Raw genomic sequence first — 20,280 nt, forward strand, 5'->3', positions numbered from 1 at the left:
AGATGGCCAATTCCAAGCTGCTTCAGAGAGCAGGAGAAGGACCAGGAGGCGGCCCTCAGCTCTGAAGGTCCATCAACACAGTCGCTAGGCAGGGGCTCCAGGAATTTCTCAGGACAACTTCCCACCTCTGGTAGGTCTTAATACACTGACAGCAGTGTTGAAATGTAAAATTTGTTACTATCGGTTCTGTGGGCATGGCTTGGTGGTGGGGGTAATATGACTGAGTAGCCGTGGCCAACTTTTTTTTTTTTTAACTTTTAAACCCATTTTTTTCTACAACCTCTTCGGCTGAAGACGTTGTGAAAAAAATGCTTTTAAAAGCCTCTGACGATCCCAGCTGACTTGCCTGATCGGCAGAGGCTTTTTTTCCCTTTAGAAACATTTTTTTCTATAACCTCTTCGGCCGAAGAGGTTGTTGCAGAAAAAATGCTTTTAAAAGCCTCTGATGATCCCAGCTGAGCTGCGTGATCATCAGAGGCTTTTTTTTTTTTTTTTACTTTTAAAAGCGTTATTTCAGCCTTTTAAAAATAAATTAAAAAAAGCCTCTGATGATTGCGCGACTCAGCTGGGCAATGGGAGGGAGGCAGGGATTTTTGCAACTGGTTCTCCGAACCACCCGCCTCCATCGCTACCAGATCGGGCGATCCTGTCCGGACTGGGAGCATTTCACCCCTGACTGACAGGCTAGACTAGTGATGGTGAACCTATGGCATATGCGTGCCGGAAGTGGCACGCAGACCCATCTCTCCGGGCATGCCAGACATCGCCTGCTCCTTTTCCGGGCTCCAGTGCACCGGCCAGCTGGTCTTCGCAGGCGCGTGGGAGTGCTGGAAACTGGAAAATCAGCTCCCTGGTGTACATGCACGCCAGGGGTGGGTTCTACTTACCTTTACTACCCGTTCGCAAGGGGATCATGTGAAGTCTGCTCTCTGTTTATATGTAAGTGGTTCTTCCTATCAGTGACACTAGTTGGGTCGTAAAAGCATTTCAAGAAAGCCACAGAGCTCAGAGAGCACCCTGAACCCCACAGTTCAACCCTGGGCTATAAATATTCCCCCCCCCAGACTCGTTCTTTCAATCGAGGTAGCCTTGTAGGGGTCTGGCAACCAACTCTACCACTTCCTGCCAAATAGGAGCCTCCTTTCTGCATAGGACCGTGATGGCGAACCTATGGCACGCGTGCCACAGGTGGCACGCGGAGCCATATTAATGGGCACGCCAGCTCAGCTCTGGGGAGCATGCACGCGCCAGCCAGCTGATTTTCGGGCCTTCTGGGCCCACCAGAAGTAGGGAAACAGGCTGTTTCCTGCCTCTGGAGGGCCTGGGGGCAGGGTGGGGAAGGCCCGTTTTTCTTTCTTACCTGGCTCCAGGTCCTCTCTGTGTATCTGGGAAGGGCAAAAACAGCCTTTCCCACTCCCTTGGAGGCCCTACGGAGGCTGAAAGGGCCCATTTCCCGACTCCCGGTGGGAAGTTTTTTTCCTGTCCCCAGCCTCCAGAGACTCCTAGAGAGGCTCCTAGAGACTCCCAGAGAGGCTCCTAGAGACTTCTAGAGAGGTTCTGGAGGCTGGGGACAGCAAAAAATGTCACTTCCTGTCCCACCGAGAGTTGGGAAATGGGCCCTTTCAGCCTCCGTAGGGCCTCCAAGGGAGTGGGGAAGGCTGTTTTCGCCCTTCCCAGATACACAGAGAGGATCTGGAACCAGGTAAGAAAAAAAAAACGGGCCTACCAGGCCATTATGTGCCAGGAGTGGGGGGGGAGGGGGTTGCACACACATGTGCGTGGGCACATGCGTGCGTGACCCTCCCCTGCCCCCCCCTCTCCTGGCACGCGATGGCAAAAAGGTTAGCCATCACTGGCATAGGAGGTGTAGAAAAATGGTGTTGGGAGGAGTGATTTTGGTTTTCAACGACAGGTGTGACTACGGGACGATGTGGAAGATTCTGGTCCTTGTCCTTTTCGGGACCCTGGTCAACTTTTCAGAAGGAAAGAAACTGGGCATCATCTCCATGCTGAGCTTTGCAGAATATGAATCAGGTAAGGAATTAGACCCTCGGCCATTTTCCTCCAAAGGAAGATGTTTCTTTCTTTCTTTTTTCTTTTTTTAAAGTTTTTTATTAGTAGTTCAAGATTAAAAACATTGGACATAGATATGACATCATTGGTCCAAAGCATCTTCCAACACTTTAAACTAATACATAATATATTAATGGTAATATAATAAAAACTTATACATTATTTAAACATAGTATAATAATAGTAATTTGTACCTTATTCCTATACAATTATACATATCTATACCTCCATATACCTATCTATACCATTCACATACATATTTATCTGTAATAACGTACATAATTCTAGTCTAACACTACACATTTGTCTCGGCTATCCTCCTTTTATCTAACCATTCATAGAATTTTACCCAGATTTTATAGTACAATGTTTCGCTTTTATCCTTGAGTTCCAAGGTGAGTCTATCCATTTCTGCACAGTTGAAAATTTTTAGTAGTATTTCCTCTTCAGTTGGGGTATCTTTCTCTTTCCATTTCTGTGCAAAGGCTATCCGTGCCACTGTAAGTATATGCAGTAGTAGATAATTTATGTCTTTCTTGTATTTGCCCTCTGTCATTCGCAAAAGGAAAAATTCCAGTTTGACTTCTATGTTTATTAACAAAATTTCTTCCAACCAACTTTTTATCAGATTCAAATATTTCTTTGTCTTTGGGCATTCCCACCACATATGATAGAAGTTCCCTGGAGCCACCTCACACTTCCAATATGCCAAAGAATTTCCCTTATTGATTCATGCTAATCTTGTAGGGGGAGGTGCCACCTATAAAACATCTTATATAAATTTTCCGTATATGAAGTTGCTAATGTAATTTTTATTTTTTTTTTACCAGAGAGAATGCCAATTGTCCAAATCAATACTATGCCCAAAATATTTACTCCAAATTATCATTGTTTCTTTGACTAGGAACATGTTTCTTAAGTCATTCCATGGAAGGTGACCATGTCAGAAATACAGGTCATTTTCAATTTACGATGGTTCGTTTAGTGACTGTTCGAACAGCACTGAAAAAAGGAATTTTTTTTTAAAAAAGTCAAGTTTTATTTATTTATATATAAGTATTTTGAATACAGTGTATTTTCCGGGCATACCATTTTACAAAAAGGGAAGAAAGAAAAAAGAAAACACATATACTGAGAGCAATAATAATATAACAAAATAATTCTAACCATATTTATAATTATATTCTCTTATTTATGTTCCCATTAAATATATTGGCATACATATAATTATAGACAACATTCATGTTTTACTTAAACTTAACAATACTCTTTCTTCATCTAATTTCTACCTCTTATCTCTAACCATTGACAAAACCTATTCCACGTTAAATAGTATTCTGTGTCTCCTTTATCTTTTATTTTCAATGCCAATCTATCTATTTCTGCACAGTCCAATATTTTCATCTGGTGGGGTATTCTCATTTTTCCAGTATTGTGCAAATACGATTCTTGCAGCTGTCAATACACGTAACATTAAGTATATAGTCCCTTTGTCATAATTTTCTGGTCTTATACCTAACAAAAATATTTCTGGTTTAAAATCTATGTGTTGCAGGTAGTTCTCAATTTATGATGGTTTGTTTAGTGACCGAACAGCATGGAAAAAAGGGACTTTTGACCACTAAAAGAATGGCTGTAACCCAAGGACCACCTGTATTTCTAAACCATCCCTCTCCCTCAAAGAGGGAATTTATTTATGATTCATTTTTATTTATTTATTTATTTATTACATTTCCATCCCCTCATCTCCCCTCCAAGGTGGTGGCTCATTCTGCCCTATCTCCTAGCTATCTTCCCCATGGGACTTCCCCATCTTGTGAAGCTATACCAGATATGGCCTTCAACCACAAAGATAGTTTGCCTTTGCCCTGGGTATTTACTACATGTGGAAAGTGAGGAGAAGGTCCTGCTTTAAGGATGGAGAATCAGAAATGTCTTCTCATGGATGGACTGATTGTCTTCTAGTTGTGGGCAGTCAACTGAAAAAGGACGGGCTTCTCCAGAACCAATTGAAGAAGATTGCCCTTGAAGATATTCAGCTTTCAGGACTACTTGGGTTGATAAATATCAATGGGTAGGTGGCCATCAAGAAGGTAACCTTCTGGAGATGTTTTGCACTAAGAGTCTTTGAGGAACATTTGGGTTAAGCTTAGGAAGGAATCACAGGACGTGTTAGGACTGCTCTATATTGCACTAGTGAGACCATACTTGAAATACTGGATCCAGTTTTGGTCACCATGATAGAAAAAAAGATATTGAGACTCTAGAAAGAGTGCAGAGAAGAGCAACCAAGGGGATTAGGGGACTGGGGGCTAAAACATAAAGAACGGTTGCTGAAATTGGGTATGTCTAGTTTAGTGAAAAGAAGGACTAGGCATGACACGATAGCAGTCTTCCAGTATCTCAGGGGCTGCCCAAAAGAAGAGGGAGTCAAGCACTAGAGGTCAGGACAAGAAGCCATGGGTGGAAATTAATCAAGGAGAGAAGCAACCTAGAACTAAGGAGAAATTTCCTGTCAATTAGAACAATTCTTCAGTGGAACATCTTGCCTCCAGAAGTTGTGGATGCTCCATCACTGGAAGTTTTTAAGAAGAGACTGGATAACCATTTGCCTGAAGTGGTTGTAGGGTTTCCTGTCTAAGCAGGGGGTTGGACTAGAAGACCTCCAAGGTCCCTTCCAACTCTGTTATTCTGTTTTGTTAGTTTAATAAAAAGAAGGACTAGGGGTGAAATGATAACAGTCTTCTAATATCTAAGGGGCTGCCCCAAAGAAGAGGAGGTCCACCTATTCTCCAAAGCACCTGAAGGCAGGATAAGAAGCAATGGGTGGAAATTAATCAAGGAGAGAAGAACCTGGAATTGAGGAGAAACTTCCTAACAGTGAGGACAATTAACGAGTGGAACTGCTTGCCTTCAGAAACCGTGAACGCTCCATCACTGGAGGTTTTTTAGAAGAGACTAGACAGTCACTTATCTGAAATGGTATAGGTTCTCCTGCCAGAACAGGGGACTGGTCTAGAAGATCTCCAAGGTCCCTTCCAGCTCTATTTTATTCTAATTTACACGAGTGGAGGCTAAAACATGAAGAACGGTTGCAGGAACTGGGTATGTCTAGTTTAATGAAGAGAAGGATTAGGGGAGACATGATAGCAGTCTTCCAATATCTCAGGGGCTGCCACAAAGAAGATTTGGGGGTCAAGCTATTCTCCAAAGCATCTGAGGGCAGGATAAGAAGCAACGGGTGGAAATTAAATCAAAGAGAGAAGCAACCTAGAAATAAGGAGACAATTCCTAAAAGTGGGAACAATTAATCAGTGGAAGGACTTGCCTCCATAAATTGGACAGCCATTTCTCTGGAATGATAGAGGGTCACCTGCTTGAGCAGGTGGAGTTGGACTAGAAGACCTCCAAGGTCCCTTCCAACTCTGTTATTCTGTTAAATGGGAAGAAGATCCGAGAAGGCCTCTGAAGATGGCCAAGGGGCTAGTTTCAATGTATCAGCCAAGCCACAATGGGCTTGTTGGCTCCACCATGTACAGATGGTGTCAGCTGTCTGGTCTGAATCTCCTACAGAAGTAGATCTTCCTTCGTTTCCTTTTCAGACCAACGTTCGCAGTTCAATCTCTCTGACTTTCATCTTCTTCTCTCTTTCAGGCTTAATATTGCGGACGTGGTGCTCACAACACACAAGTTGAACTATGTGCCAGGACTCAGAGGAGCTGAAATGATTACCGGGATCCGCCTGAGCATTGGTGGTTCTCTGTGAGTAGGACCTTTCCAATGTCCATGTCTACCCATATTAAAGCTGCTGAGGTCGAAAAGCCCGTGGCTCACGTCTTGAAATTAAGAATAGAATAGAATAGAATTCCTTATTGGTCAAGTGTGATTGGATGCACAACGAATTTGTCTTTAAAGTTGACCTGATGTCCTTTCCAAATTTTGGAGTCACTCAAGAAATTATGCTTTGCAACTTCAAGGGCAGGCAAAACAGAATGGTGGAAAATGCAAATTTCTCACTGGTATAAGGGTTCTCTTTTCTCCCGTTGCTCCAAAACCTAACAATGTGAATGTGGTTTTTCACTTGTTACCTCCTTGTGTCTCACACGTAGCTACATTGAGATGAGTGGACTTCAACGCCCAGAATTCCCCAGCCAGCACAGCCCAAAGGTGCTTCTCCAGAACCGAAGAAGCTTCTTGGCTGAGAAGCAAAACATTTTCGATCATTTCCTTTTTTTTAAATTTTTTTTTAAAAACAAACTTTATTAAATTATCAAACAATTATAAAAACAATTAAAACCATAATAAAAAATTCAAATACATAGATCATATCTATATCATAAGATCCTTGGTAGTACAGTGGTCTAAAGCACCCTGTTATTAAGAACAGCTGCCTACAATTACTGCAGGTTCGAATCTCGCCAAGGCTCAAGGTTGACTCAGCCTTCCATCCTTTCTAAGGTAGGTAAATTGAGGACCCAGTTTGTGGGGGCAATAAGCTGACTTTGTATAAATATACAAAAGGATGAAGGCTATTGCTTAACGCATTGTAAGCAGCCCTGAGTCTCCGGAGAAGGGCGGCATATAAATCAAATAATAATAAAAAAAATCTTATAATTGACATTTCATTTCTATTCTTTTACATATCTATATATATTCTTCTCCTCTACACATTATATATTTCATAACCTAGTCCCACATTCATCCTCATGACGGTGAAGTCATTGTTGGTATTTATATGAAATAAGCATGGAAATACACTCCCAATTATCAGTTCTTAATTTAAAACTCACTATTAATTTAATACTCATCAAAATTATCTTTATACTTTACTAAGTATATCCTTATCCACTTTCTTTTCGCTTAATCCAATCATACCACTTGTCCCATACCTTAAAATACTTTGACCTTTCCTTATCCTTTAATTTCAGTGTTAATTGATCTGATTCCGCACATGCATATATTTTTTGTATTATCTGTTGGTCGGTTGGCAAATGATTCATCTTCCAAACTTGTGCAATTGCTATTCTGGCCGCCGTAATTATATGATGTATCAAATATGTCATTTCTTTTCTAATATTTTGTTTATATATTCCTAATAAAAAAATCTCTGGGTCTAATTCTATTTCATTTTCAAGGGAAAAAAACAAATAAACAAGAAAAGTCCAGTTGCCTTTTTGAAAAAATACTTTTGGGACAACCCTGACCTGGATGATGGAGAATCTCCATAGATATCCAGGAAGCACATGCTGGTAGGGGAATTCTGGGAGATGGAGAATGTACGTTTACTGTGTGTGTGTCACTTCCTAGATTGGCTGGAATCCCGTCTCTGATCAAAATCTCCGTGGAGTTTCAATCCAGTGTCAAATTTGAACTTACAGATTATCAGGCAGGATCTCTCAGAGTGATCTTCCGGGAATGTAATATTTTATTTGGAGATATTACCATCGAAATTCTCAGTGTGTGAGTATTCAACATGATCGCCGATGTCCGATGATGGATATGTCACAAGAAGAAGAAGAAGAAGAAGAAGAGGAGGAGTATGCAAGACTCTTTTGAGGTTTAATTGGGGGGTGGGGTGGGGCAGGAGGGTGTCCTTCGTGTTTGCTGGAGTTGGTTGTTTTCTTGCAAAGTTTCATCAATGAACTAGGGAATATCTTCACTGCTAGAGTGGGGTTTGCAGAGAGGAAGAGGAGGAGGATGGGAGTTTAGGAGGAGAAGGAAGAGGGATGGGGAAGAGGAGGAAGAGGAAGAGGAGGAGGAGGAGGAGGGGAGGTTAGGAGGGGAAAGAAGAGGGATAGGGGGAGGAGGAGGAAGAGGAAGAGGAGGAGGAGGAGGAGGGGAGTTTAGGAGGAGAAGGAAGAGGGATAGGGGGAGGAGGAGGAGGAGGAGAACAGTGGGGTCCTTGGTCTTGCTAGACATGGTTGTTTTCTTGCAGAGATTTCATGAACCAACTAGGGAACATTATCAGTGCTAGAAGTGAGTGGAGTTAGCAGAGAAAAAGAGGAGGAGGAGGAGGAGGAAGAGGAAGAGGAGGAAGAAGAAGAGGAAGAGGAAGACAAGGACTGTAGGGTCTTTGGTGCTCTCTGAGCTTGGTTGTTCTCTTGCAGATCTTTCATTACCCAACTAGGCAACATCACCGGTGCTACGTCCATTCAACAATAGTTCAACTCTGGGCTAAAAAATATTCTCTTCTATCTGTACTTTTTCATTTATTTTGCAGGAATCTTACACCCACAGCACTTAACACCATCAAGAACTCAATAATCGGCAACATCAACATACAGGTAAGGCCTTCCTCCAACAGCAAAGAGTGTAGGAAACTCAACAAAGACAAAAACATCAATATGGTTTAGGAATGACCATCATGGTTTGGCTTAACGAGCACCATGGGGAATGGGGTAGGACTAGAAGACCTCCAAGGTCCCTTCCAACTCTATTATTCCGTTAAATGGGAAGAAGATCAGAGAAGGTCTCTGAAGATGGCCAAGGGACTAGTTATGAGGAGAACACGAGGAGCTGGATATGGAAATGGTTCTTTATCATTCTAATTTCTTCAAAACGATGTATTTTGGCACACCCGTTTTCTTCACATTTTTCTTGCTGGTTGCTCTGAATTTCTTTTGAGTTCTGTTCTGATTGAAAACAAGCCGTTTTGGAATCAAGAAGGACATGGATCTTTCTTCTGTCTTCCCTGTCATTCCGATCCTGTTGATCAGGGGTGTCAGACACAAGGCCAGCGGGTCAAACTTGGCCCGCGATGTGGTCAGATTTGGTCCGTGGGGACATCCTGGAAAATGTAAGGGGCCGGCCTGCTTCGCTTTACCCCAGTCTATCCAATGTGAAGAGGAAGCATGCCAACAGTTTGGGGAGTGGCTTCAAGTTGGCCCAGCTCACCCAGTTGGCCACACCCACCCAGTTGGCCACACCCATCCAGTTGGCCCAGCCCACCCAGTTGGCCACACCCACCCAGTTGGCCACACCCACCCAGCCCCCCCTGAAGTCAACCACAGCCCTGATACGACCCTCAATGAAATTGAATTTGACACCCCTGACGTTGATCATTGAAGACCACTGATGGGGGAACGTTGAGTAGACAAAGAGCTCTGAACCTCCAGGCCCTTGGCTTCCTCAGTGATACGGTCACGTTCAAACCTCTGATTCTTCAACTGTCTTCACCCTGCAGATTTGCAACATCTTACAAATTGCCGTCGATGTGGTGAGAGATAGGCTGTTGGACACGATGAACGGTGAGCTTCCATGTCCTGTCACCTCCGTTGATGTTCTCCCTGAGTTCCATTGAAGTATAATATCTTCTGCTTCCCTTAAGTCAGGGAGGGATGAGATGTTGGCTGTGGATGGTGGTTGGTGGGGTGGGGTGGGTGGACAAGGGATGGTATAAGGCTCCTGTCTTGAACAGAGGGTTGGATTAGAAGATCTCAGAGTTTCCTTTCAGCCCAATCATTCTATGAACTCTAACAAGGACAGCCTCCCTTTAGACAACTAGGTAACATCATCAGTACCAGAAGAGAATGGGGTTTGCAGGGAGGAGGAGGAGGAGGAGGAGGAGGAGGAGGAGGAGGAGGAGGAGGAGGAGGAGGAGAACTGTGGGGTCCTTGATTCTCTCTGAGCTTGGTGGTTTTCTTGCAGACATTCCATGACCCAACTAGGTAGCATCATCAATGCTAGAAAGGAGTGGGATTTGCAGGGAAGAGGAGGAGGAGGAGGAGGAGGAGGAGGAGGAGGAGGAGGAGGAGGAGGAGGAGGAGGAGGAGGAGGAGGAGGAGGAGGAGGAGAACTGTGGGGTCCTGGGTGCTCTCAGAGCTCGGTGGTTTTCTTGCAGCCATTTCATGACCCAACTAGGGAACATCCTCAGGGGTAGAAGGGAGTGGGATTTGCACTCATTTTATATTCTGGTGGCTGAGCTAGACATATTCCTGGGGGAATAATCCCAAGCAACCAACATTCATCCACTTACATCAGCTGCCTGCAATTTCTGCTGGTTCGAATCTCTCCAAGGCTCAAGGTTGACTCAGCCTTCCATCCTTTCTAAGGTAGGTAAAATGAGGACCCGGATTGTAGGGGCAATAAGCTGACTTTGTATAAAATATACAAAAGGATGAAGGCTATTGCTTAACGCATTGTAAGCCGCCCTGAGTCTCTGGAGAAGGGCGGCATATAAATCAAATTAAAAAAAAAAGCATATAAATTGAATTAATTAAATTAAATTAATTAAATTCTCTTCTACGGGCCTTTGATTTTCCCCACAGTGGTCATCCCATTTGAGCCCTTTGGGAGCCTGAGGTGTCAACTGGCCAGCTTGCCTAATATAATCGATAACATCCTCTGGTTACATCTCTTTGTAAGTATCCTAAGTAGCACCTCTCCCTCCAAAGAAACCCCTTGGCTTTGGGTGGGGTCTCTCATGTGACCCGAGCCTCCCATGCTCTGTTCTTGATGCTGGGAAGGGTCTCCTCTGGCTTCTTCCTAGGTTGACTTTGACATCAGGGGCCAAGGTCTCCTCTCCATCCCCGATTCGGCCCCAGATATAATCCTGCCCCCGCTGGAGAAATATCGTTATTGCCAGTGTGTCCATGCCGCTGTATTCAACATCTTCCTTTCGGTGGTCCTCAGGATACAACCTCAGGAGTTCAGCTGCACGCCCAACGTGGTAAGGAAACACAGATCTTGTTGTGGCCCGCCAGTGGAGCTGGTGGCAGACTCGGACGATGAGGAGGTTGGGGAGGAACGTGGGCCAGCTCTTGAGCCTGGGGAAGGCTCTGATGGATGCTCTGCATCGGACACAGAGATAGAACCAGGGCCATCTGACATTTCCCAGCCACCGGAGAGGCAGCGGCCTTTAGAGGCTGAGATGAGTGAGGAGGAAGAACAGCTGGGGCCTGTTCCAGATGCACATATGCAGTTAGGAGGGGAGAAGAACTGAGGACAAGGAATCAAGTCAGGAAGCAAAGCACAGGTGAACGCTGAATGGCCCCTCCCTGGCAGCGGAATAAATAGAAGGAAAAGGGAGTGGTGGTCGTAGGAGACAACCGTTCGTATTTCTGGAGATTTGGCTCATCGTGTTTCGTGCCACAGAGACTGCTTGCCAGAACTTAATTTGCAGCTTTTCGGCTTGCAATTATCGCAAGGAACTGATGAGGCCTGTTACTGCAGTTAACTCCTTGAAGGACTCTTGCTTGGACTTTTTGGTGGGTGAATGCCATTAATTCACAAGTGGGAAATAAAGAGGGGTTTTTCATGACCAGGAGTCTGTTTCTTGCTTCTGCTAAGGCTGGGTCCGAACAGATCTGGAATTTTCCAGTTGGAGGCTATTCTGTTGTGGTCCGCCAGCAGCCTGCAGAGCTGGCAGCAGAGTCGGACAGCGAGGACTCTGGGGAGGAACATGGGCCAGTCGTGGAGTCTGGGGAAGGCCCAGGCGAGGGCTCTGCATCATTTGGGCCTTCCCCAGGAATTCAAAGATGGGGCCAGGGCCATCTGGGAGCGATGCACGGACTCCAGAGCCTCCAGAGTCAGACAGCAGGGAGGCAGAGGAACAGGAGGAGCCTGGTCCTAGTGCGCACATGTGTAGAGCTGCCAGAAGGCAAGAGCAACTAAAGCAAAAGGGATGACTCGGGAGTAAGGCCTGGAGATGATTGGCCCCTCCCATAAGGCTTAAAAGAGAAACAAAGGCACTTGGGGCCTTTTGCAGGAAAGCAAAAGAAGAGCTCCACGTAACGATAGTAAAGGATCCTAGGCAGAGTATGTCGGAGGGCTCTCAGGATATAAAAATGCAGCTTAATGCCAACGTCTCCGCTTTATTATTTATTGAGAAGGAAAAGGAAAAAAGAAGAAGAAGAAAAAAAGAAGCCACCCCTAAAAATAATATAGATAAAATATTTAAGTTTTGACTTTCCCCACCTTTGCTCTGCAATTTGCAGCACAGAGATACATTATGTAGTAGAAACTTTCTGTATTAATTCTGTATGATGCTTCATACAGCTGAATGCTGAATATACATACCGAGAATGCAGGTATTTGAATCATTAATCCTTTCCTTCTCTCCTTCCTCTCCTCCCTCCCTCCCTCCCTCCCTTCTTTCCTCCTTCCCTCTCTCCTCCTTCCTTCCTCTCTTCCTCTCTCCCTCCTTCCCTTCCTTCTTCCCTCCTTCTCTCCCTCCCTTCTCCTCCCTTCCTTGGTCTCTCCCTTCTTTCTTTTTTCTTTCCTTCCCTCCCTCCCTCCTCCTTCCTGCCTTGCTTCTTCCCTCCCTCCTTTCTTTCCTCCTTCCCTCTCTCCTCCTTCCTTCCCTCTCTCCCTCCTTCCCTTCCTTCTTCCCCCCTTCTCTCCCTCTCTCCTCCTTCCTTGCTTCCTCCCTCTCTCTCTCCCTTCTTTCCTCTCTGCCTCTCCCTCCCTCCCTCCCTCCTTGCCTTCCTCAGTTTTCTGGAGCTGACGAACTGCGAGCCGCTATCTTAGCTCTGATACCAGATGTAAGTATGACTCAGAAATATTTTCTTACCAAACTTTTCTGATAATCAGGCTTAAGAAAGGAACAAGAGAATTTCAGCACAAAGAGAGAACATTACAGAGAAATGCAAATCACGGGAAGTGTTAGTATTGCATTATATTGCACTAGTCAGTTTGAGATCACCATGATATAAGAAAAAATATTGAGGCTCTAGAAAGAGTGCAGAGAAGAGCAACAAAGATGATGAGGAGACTGGAGGCTAAAACATACAGTGAACAGGTGCAGGAACTGGGCCTGGTTAGTCTAGTGAAGGGAAGGACCAGGGGAGACAGGAGAGCATCTTCCAGTATTTGAGGGGCTGCCCCAGAGAAGAGGAAGGGGCTCAAGCTATTTTTCAAATCACCTGAAGGCCAGTCAAGGAACAATAGATGGAAACTGAACAAGGAGAGATTCAACCTGGAAATAAGGAGAAACATCCTGATAGTTAGAACAATTCACCAGTGGAACAACTTGCCTTCAGACGTTATGGGTGCTCCATCACCAGAGGCTTTCGAGAAGAGACTGGAGAGACACTTGTCTGAAATGATTTAGGATCTCCTGCTCAAGCAGGGGGTTGCTTAGAAGACCTCCAAGGCCCCTTCCATCTCTGTTATTGTATGTTTCCTTCCTCCGAATGCCGTACTGAGATTTTCCTTCTCTTTCTTTGCAGCCACCTCCCTTCATCTCCTCGGTAGGTAACGTCCCTGCAGGACTCTGCCCAGAACATGGTTCGTTTGGGATCATATTTTGGGCTTCCCTCCCTCCACGTGTTTTCCTTCTCACCACCATTTTTCCCTCCAGGCCATCCTGTACTTCCGGATCAGCCTCTTGCAAAGTCCCGTGCTTCATCTTGGAAACGGTTTTGCCATTGTCGAGGTTTCGGCCCAAATCGAGTTCTTCGTCAAGAACTCTGATGGCTCAAGAACTTCCATAGTCATTCTGCAAACGGTCAGTCAACCCCACTATCTCCAATGAGCCCCAAAAGTCTCAGGTTGGCTTCCCAGGATGACCGTTGACCTTTAGGAGATGTTCTAGCAATGGTTGTCTAATGCAGGGTTCTCCAATCTTGGCAACTTGAAGACTTGTGGACTTCACAAGTCTTGAAGTTGCCAAAGTTGGACACCCCTGGCTTAGATCCTGTTCAATTCTGGAAGTTGAAGTTCACAAGTCTTCAAATTGCCAGGGTTGGACACCCCCAATTTAGATGTTCTTCAATTCTGAGAATTGAAGTCCACATGTCTTCAAGTGGTCAAGGTTGGACAATCCTAGTTTAGATGCTCTTAAGTTATGTGAGTTGAAGTCCACAAATCTTAAAATTGCCAAGGTTGGACATCCCTGGTTTAACGAGCCTTGGTACTACAGTGGTTTAAAGCACCCTGTTATTAACACAGCTGCCTGCAATTTACTGCTGGTTCGAATCTCTCCAAGGCTCAAGGTTGACTCAGCCTTCCATCCTTTCTAAGGTAGGTTAAATGAGGACCCAGTTTGTGGGGGCAATAAGCTGACTTTGTATAAATATACAAAAGGATGAAGGCTATTGCTTAACGCACTGTAAGCCGCCCTGAGTCTCCGGAGAAGGGCGGCATATAAATCAAATTAAAAAAAAAAAAAAAATCAATTATAGTTGATGTCCAGAAGTCTTTAAGATGGCCAAGGTTGGACACCCTGATCTAATGGATCTCTCCTCTCTCCATTGTCCATCTGCAGAGCCTCAGCCTGAGCGCGACCTTCTCGGTGACCAACGGCTATCTACGTGCTTCCTTGTCCATCTCAGGGTGAGACCTGCTTCTCTTCTTACCAGATCTCCATTGCTCTGTGGGATCTTCATTATGAAGAAGATCTGTTGGCCACCTGCCTTGGGAAGCCCCAGCTGGGTTTGCATACTATAGGATGCCCCTTTGCCCCCATGTTGACACAATGATGGCTGTCAGGAACGTCCACTGAGATGGTCCAAAAGTTCAACATGGCAGTGGTGCAATTGATGGTCTGCTCACTTTTCATGGTCTTGCATCGTCTCCATCTTGACTTGTTGGATCACATCCTGTGGGCCGCCCTTGATGGCCCTCTTCTTGTCACAGGCCATTTCTAAACCAAGATGGATTAATGTGGTAGGTTGGTTGCCTCAAAAGAGGTTAAGCTCAGACTTCCGGCCCTTATTTTAGCTCAGTCAAGGTGCTGTAGGAAGCCATTGTTAGATGGAGCTTCCTCCGTTTGACCTGGATCAAAATCCCATCCTGAGCCTCCTAATTAACTGATCTCTGTGAAAGGAAGGTCACTATTAGGATGATATTGTGGAATTTGTATAAACAGAAGCTTAGAATCAAAATCAGGTGAAGTATTAGTACCTCTTTATAAAGCCTTAGTAGAGGGAGAGGGTGTGTGTGTCAAATTATTCTCCAGTCAAGGAAAGAAGAAACATGGAATTAAGGCGAAACTTCCTGACAGTGAGGACAATTAACCAGTGGAACTGCTTGCCACCAGAAGTTGTGGGTGCTCCATCACTGGAGGTTTTCAAGAAGAGACTGGACAGTTACTTAATCTGAAATAGGTTCTCCTGCTTGATCAGGGGGCTGGACTAGAAGACCTCCAAGGTCCCTTCCAGCTCTATTCTGATAGAATCAAACACAAGGCCCCCAAAACCAATAATCCAGATTGATTGCAGTTATTATTTATTCAGTGTGCACTGGAGGAATTTCCCTCCAGAACATAATGGGGGAGGGGCTCCTACAGACCAAAGGATTCACTCATATTTATCCATTTCAGAAAAGTAAGGAAAAAAAAAAGATGTGTTTGTACATATTCATGTTTATTTATTTGTATTCATATCTCATCTTTATTATTTTTACAAAAAGCTCAAGACGAGGTATTTCCTTCTCCTATTTTCCCCAATCCTGTGAGATGGGTTGGGCTGAGATAGAGTGGCTGGTCCAATGTTACCCAGCTGGATTTCGTGCCCAAGGCAGGATTAGAACTCCCAATCTCTGGGTGATTGGCCCAAAGTCACCCATCCAGCTTTTGTACCTAAGGCAGGACTAGAATTTACCATCTCCTGGTGATTGGCCCAAAGTCACTAGCTAGCTTTCCTGGCTAAGGCAGGACTAGAACTCATGGTCTCCCACTTTCTCCCCTGATGCTACTACACCAAGTTGGCTCTGCCTAATCATATCTCAATAGATCTCAGGTCACTTCCTTCAATTGTTGAGCAACCTTGCTATTTACAAAGAAGGATGCTCTTAATTAGAAGAAACATCTGCATCTGGAGATTGAGGGGTTGCCATGGAAACCTCCCGATAAAATTTACCATGGACCCTGTGAACTGCACAGTCGTTTTCCTTATGTCTCAATTGATCTATTCAACAGTCTCATTCATCTTAAAAAACGGATTTTCTACACAGTACGGCCAGAAAGTTTAAAGAGGAAATTTTGTGACTTTCTTTGAAGTTGAGTAAATTCTCGTTTCTGCCTTTCAGTCATAAAGTGGCGTTGATTTCTTCAGCTTTGGGCATTACAGATGTAAGTGGATTTCTCTTGCAATATTCATCCGTTCTCTTTTGGCCCAAGATTTCTGCTGACGTCCTTTTATCTTCCGCTTTCAGGTCAGCAGCATTGAACCTCTCTGTGGCAACCTGATGGGTGAAACCTTTTTGTTTTCCCTCAACGGTAAGATATTCTGCAGAATCAGGGCTGGGGCTGAGGTGAGAGCCCCGGGGTCCTGTTTGCACTCTGGGCATTGTCAAGATCTGACGGCAAAAGGGTCAAATTTGGAGGACACAATTTTCTATGGGCTCTCTGAGCTGGATAGTTTTCTGGTAGACGTCTCATGACCCAGATAGGGAACATCATCAATTCTAGAAGGGAGGGCAATCGGCAAGGAGGAGGAGGAGGAGGAGAAAGAGGAGGAGGAGGAGGAGGAGGAGGAGGAGGAGGAGGAGGAGGAGGAGGACTGTTGTGCTCTCTGAGCTTGGAAGTTTTCTTGCAGATGTTTCATGACCCAGCTAGGGAACATCATCAATTCTAGAAGGGAGGGCGATTGGCGAGGAGGAGGAGGAGGAGGAGAAGGAGGAGGAGGAGGAGGAGCAGGAGGAGGAGGAGGAGGAGGAGTGGAACTGTGGGGTCTCTGGTGCTCAGCATTAGAAGGGAGGGTGATTGGCACAGCGTAGGAGTAGCAGTAGCAGTAGTAGTAGGAGTAGGAGAAATAGACGACAACTCCTTGGTGCTCTATGAGTTTGGATGTTTTCTTGCAGATATTTCATGACCCAACTAGGTAACCTCATTAGTGCTAGAAGGGAGTGGGGTTTGCAGAGAGGAGGAGGAGGAGGAGGAGGAGAAGGAGGAGGAGGGGACCTGTGGGGTCCCTGGTATGGATGTTGTGTTCAGCAGCTGCCTCTCTTCCTCTCAGTCTTCTGACTCATCATTTTTCCTCCCAGCATTGCTCAGTGCCGCAATCCCTCTGCCTCCCGTCATGACTGTTATATTGGACAAGGTTTTAATCCAATTTATTGAGGTAAGTTCTAAGCAGGTCCTAAGATGCTCGCTTTCCTTGGGTGTGAATTTAGTTCTAGCTACAAAAAGGCTGGTTGTGGGGCACCCAAATAAAGCCACGCGAGTGGGGGAAGGGAGGGGCGGCCATGGTACCTCCAGAACTGGATCCATAATTACTTTTGGGAATGCCCATTGTTCATAAGACTGCCTCTATATGAAAAACCTGTTCAAAAACATACTAAATGAACTCTCCAAGATGCATTAAAATATAGTATTTGTTAAAAAAAGAAAGATGTATATTAGGTAAAAGAAGAGACACAAATGCTTGTTTGGAAAAGTTAGGGAATCTGCGTCAGTGGTGGGTTTCAAAATTTTTTACTACCGGTTCTGTGGGTGTGGCTTGGTAGGCGTGGCTTAGTGGGCGTGGCAGGGGAAGGTTACTGCAAAATCCCCATTTCCTCCCGATCAGCTGGGACTCTGGAGGCAGAGAATAGATGGGGGCGGGGCCAGTTAGAATTTTTACTACCAGTTCTCCGAACTACTCAAAATTTCCGCTACCGGTTCTCCAGAACTGGTCAGAACCTGCTGAAACCCACCTCTGATCTGCATGTGGATAAAAATGAATTCAATTGAGGAGCAGAAGTGAACGCATACAATATTTGCAAAAAAAGAGAAAAAAAGTGAAGTTGGTAGGACACAACATGGCTAACCTGATCCATCTTGGAAACATTTTAAAGCCCGGTGTGCAACCTTGCCCGTTTGATGATCTGTGGACTTCAACTCCCAGAATTCTTAGCTGGCTGGGGAATTCTGGGAGTTGAAGTCGACAGGTTTTAAAGGGACCAAGGTTGGACACCTCTGGTTTAAGGGAAGAACAGATGTTCTGGTTGTTTGGTTGTGATAAGGATATGCCCAGAGAGAAAGAAAAAATCAGGTGTGTCTCCAAGACAGTGATGGCAAACCTTTTAGGCACAGGGTGCCCAAACCGAAAGGCGCATGCATACGTGTACTCACACGTGTGCCAGAGCACTGGAAACCTGACGACCAGCTGGCTGGCGTGCATGTGTGCCTCGGAAACCCAACGACCAGCTGGCTGAGCTGGGGCAACAGAGCACGTGCCCACAGAGAGGGCTCTACGTGTCACCTCTGGCACGCATGCCATAGGTTCCCCATCACAGTTCCAAGATCTGGTCAAAACCTCCAGACCACCCTGAGAAGATAACCATGGCTTTCCAGCAACTCTGAGAAGGGATCAAAGGAGAACCTGGGTTTTTTTGGAATGGGATTCTCATGAACTCCCAGCTGAGTTTCTATCACAGTGTCCTGGCCGCCATGTTGGTTTTTTATGGCTCCCACCCTTCTGTTGTTGATTCCTCTCCCTTTCTCTTTCCTTACTCAGCACGGTCTTCTCCTGTGTATCTGAACCAGAGGACCAATCCTGCGCAGAGGTCTTCTTCGGAGCAAGAGGGAGAAAGCGGGACCAGCAGGGATAAACAAGGGAGGATGTGTTTCCTTGTTTGATGCTTCTGACTTGAGTCCAACTGTTTCTTTATCCATGCAATTCTTCTAATAAAGAAGTTGCTATTCCAGGGCAACCTGAATGCTCCTCTCTTTCTAAAAAAGAGAATAGACCTGGGCACTAAGTGGGTATTTAAAGCCTCACCTCTGGTGGGTGATTTAATTAATACGTACTTGGGAGGGGGGGTTTCAACAGTTTTTTTTCCCACTTGAAATGTCTCAGAGTCTTCTAATAGCAATTTAGAATTAAGGAGAAATTTCCTGACAGTGAGAACAATTCATCAGTGGAACAACTTGTCTCCAGAAGTTGTGGATGCTCCAACATTGGAAGTTTTTAAGAAGAGGTTGGATAACCATTTGTCTGAAGTGGTGTAGGGTTTCCTGCCTGGGCAGGGGGTTGGACTAGAAGACCTCCAAGGTCCCTTCTAATTCTGGAATTCTATACTAATATAGGTTTTTTTCCTCTGAAATCTTCGCTTCTCATCCAAGAAGCTTCTTCAGTTCTTCTTCTTCAGAACTGGAGAAGCTTCTTGGATGAGAAGCGAAACATTTTAAAATGAAAAGACCAAGAAAGTTCAGTTGTCTTTGGGAAAAAGCACCTTTGATCACTAAATGAACTAAAGCTGTAATATTTGGACCATTTTAAGACCTTCCCATCCATCCGATGAGCAAGTCAACTTGGTAAGAAAATACACTCAATACACTTCAAGTCTTCATATATCTAAATAAATATTTACATCCTCTACTGAAGTTTCCTCCATGTTCTACATAAAGATCCATTGTCCTGCAATTCGCCACAGCTGAACAAAGGAAGATTAACACAATGAAGTGACTCAATTTAACTACGAAGATATTCCAAGTACTCATAAAGTTTTGGTTGCTGGGTGAACTTAATAAGTTACGCTAATGAGTTGTCTTAATGACACGTCAAGCAAGGTTGGTCAAAGGACAGGGAAGAAAGGAGTAGGTGTCACTTAATATGGAGGTAAACACCCTTTGTTGGTTTAGCAAGAATAGTCTTTGGTCTTCTTCTAAATTCACAACTTCTCGGCAAGGACTTGTGGTTTGGATTAACATTCACGAAGGCATGAAATGACCAAGTCTCCTTCCTTCCTTCCTTCCTTCCTTCCTTCCTTCCTTCCTTCCTTCCTTCCTTCCTTCCTTCCTTCCTTCCTTCCTTCCTCCCTCCCTCCCTCCCTCCCTCCCTCCCCCCCTCCCTCCCTCCCTCCCTCCTTCCTTCCTTCCTCCCTCCCTCCTCCCTCCCTCCCTCCCTCCTTCCTTCCTTCCTTCCTTTCTTTCTCAGGAGCTCATTCCTGAGGTTTTATCCCAAGGAAGGATGTTATTTTATATTCTGTTCTCAATGGATGTGGAAATATAATATTGGTTTTGTGGATCATATGGTGGTTGGGAGCTGGCCTTATAAATCTTTTAAATAAACAATGTAAGCAACCTAGAAGCAAGGAGAGATTTAAGGAGAAACTTCCTAAGAATAAGAACAATTAACCAGTGGAACCACTTGCCACCAGATGTTGTGGGTGCTTCATCAATGGAGGAAGAGATTGGACAAAACCATTTGCCTGAAATGGTATAAGGTCTCCTGCTTGAGCTGGACTAGAAGATCTCCAAGGTCCCTTCCAACTATTCCATTCCATTCCATTCCATTCCATTCCATTCCATTCCATTCCATTCCACTCCACTCCACTCTAATT

General features: G+C 44.9%; 1 protein-coding gene across 1 annotated transcript; it reads left to right on the plus strand.

Moving 5' to 3' along the window:
* The first annotated feature begins 1,928 nt into the window (after window positions 1-1,928).
* On the plus strand, window positions 1,929-18,574 carry LOC139315128 (BPI fold-containing family B member 4-like). Its single transcript, XM_070941147.1, has 14 exons — window positions 1,929-2,034; window positions 4,039-4,147; window positions 5,728-5,835; window positions 7,381-7,533; window positions 8,294-8,357; window positions 9,257-9,320; window positions 10,341-10,432; window positions 10,562-10,741; window positions 13,242-13,262; window positions 13,373-13,519; window positions 14,279-14,346; window positions 16,042-16,084; window positions 16,168-16,231; window positions 18,453-18,574. Exons 1-14 carry the CDS (start codon window positions 1,929-1,931, stop codon window positions 18,572-18,574), a joined length of 1,341 nt encoding a protein of 446 aa, XP_070797248.1.
* Window positions 18,575-20,280: the final 1,706 nt, after the last annotated feature.

The sequence above is a fragment of the Pituophis catenifer genome, unplaced genomic scaffold (assembly GCF_029215685.1).
Source record: "Pituophis catenifer annectens isolate HBS135680 unplaced genomic scaffold, rPitCat1.0.hap2 SCAF_3, whole genome shotgun sequence".
NCBI lineage: Eukaryota > Metazoa > Chordata > Lepidosauria > Squamata > Colubridae > Pituophis > Pituophis catenifer.

What these genes read in the sequence shown, in the direction of transcription:
- LOC139315128 (XM_070941147.1), top strand. Translation starts at nt 1,929, where the DNA reads ATGTGGAAGATTCTGGTCCTTGTCCTTTTCGGGACCCTGGTCAACTTT. An exon ending in CTTTGCAGAATATGAATCAG is followed by an intron (nt 2,035 to 4,038) that starts GTAAGGAATTAG and finishes ATTGTCTTCTAG; the next exon opens with TTGTGGGCAGTCAACTGAAA. An exon ending in CTGAGCATTGGTGGTTCTCT is followed by an intron (nt 5,836 to 7,380) that starts GTGAGTAGGACC and finishes GTCACTTCCTAG; the next exon opens with ATTGGCTGGAATCCCGTCTC.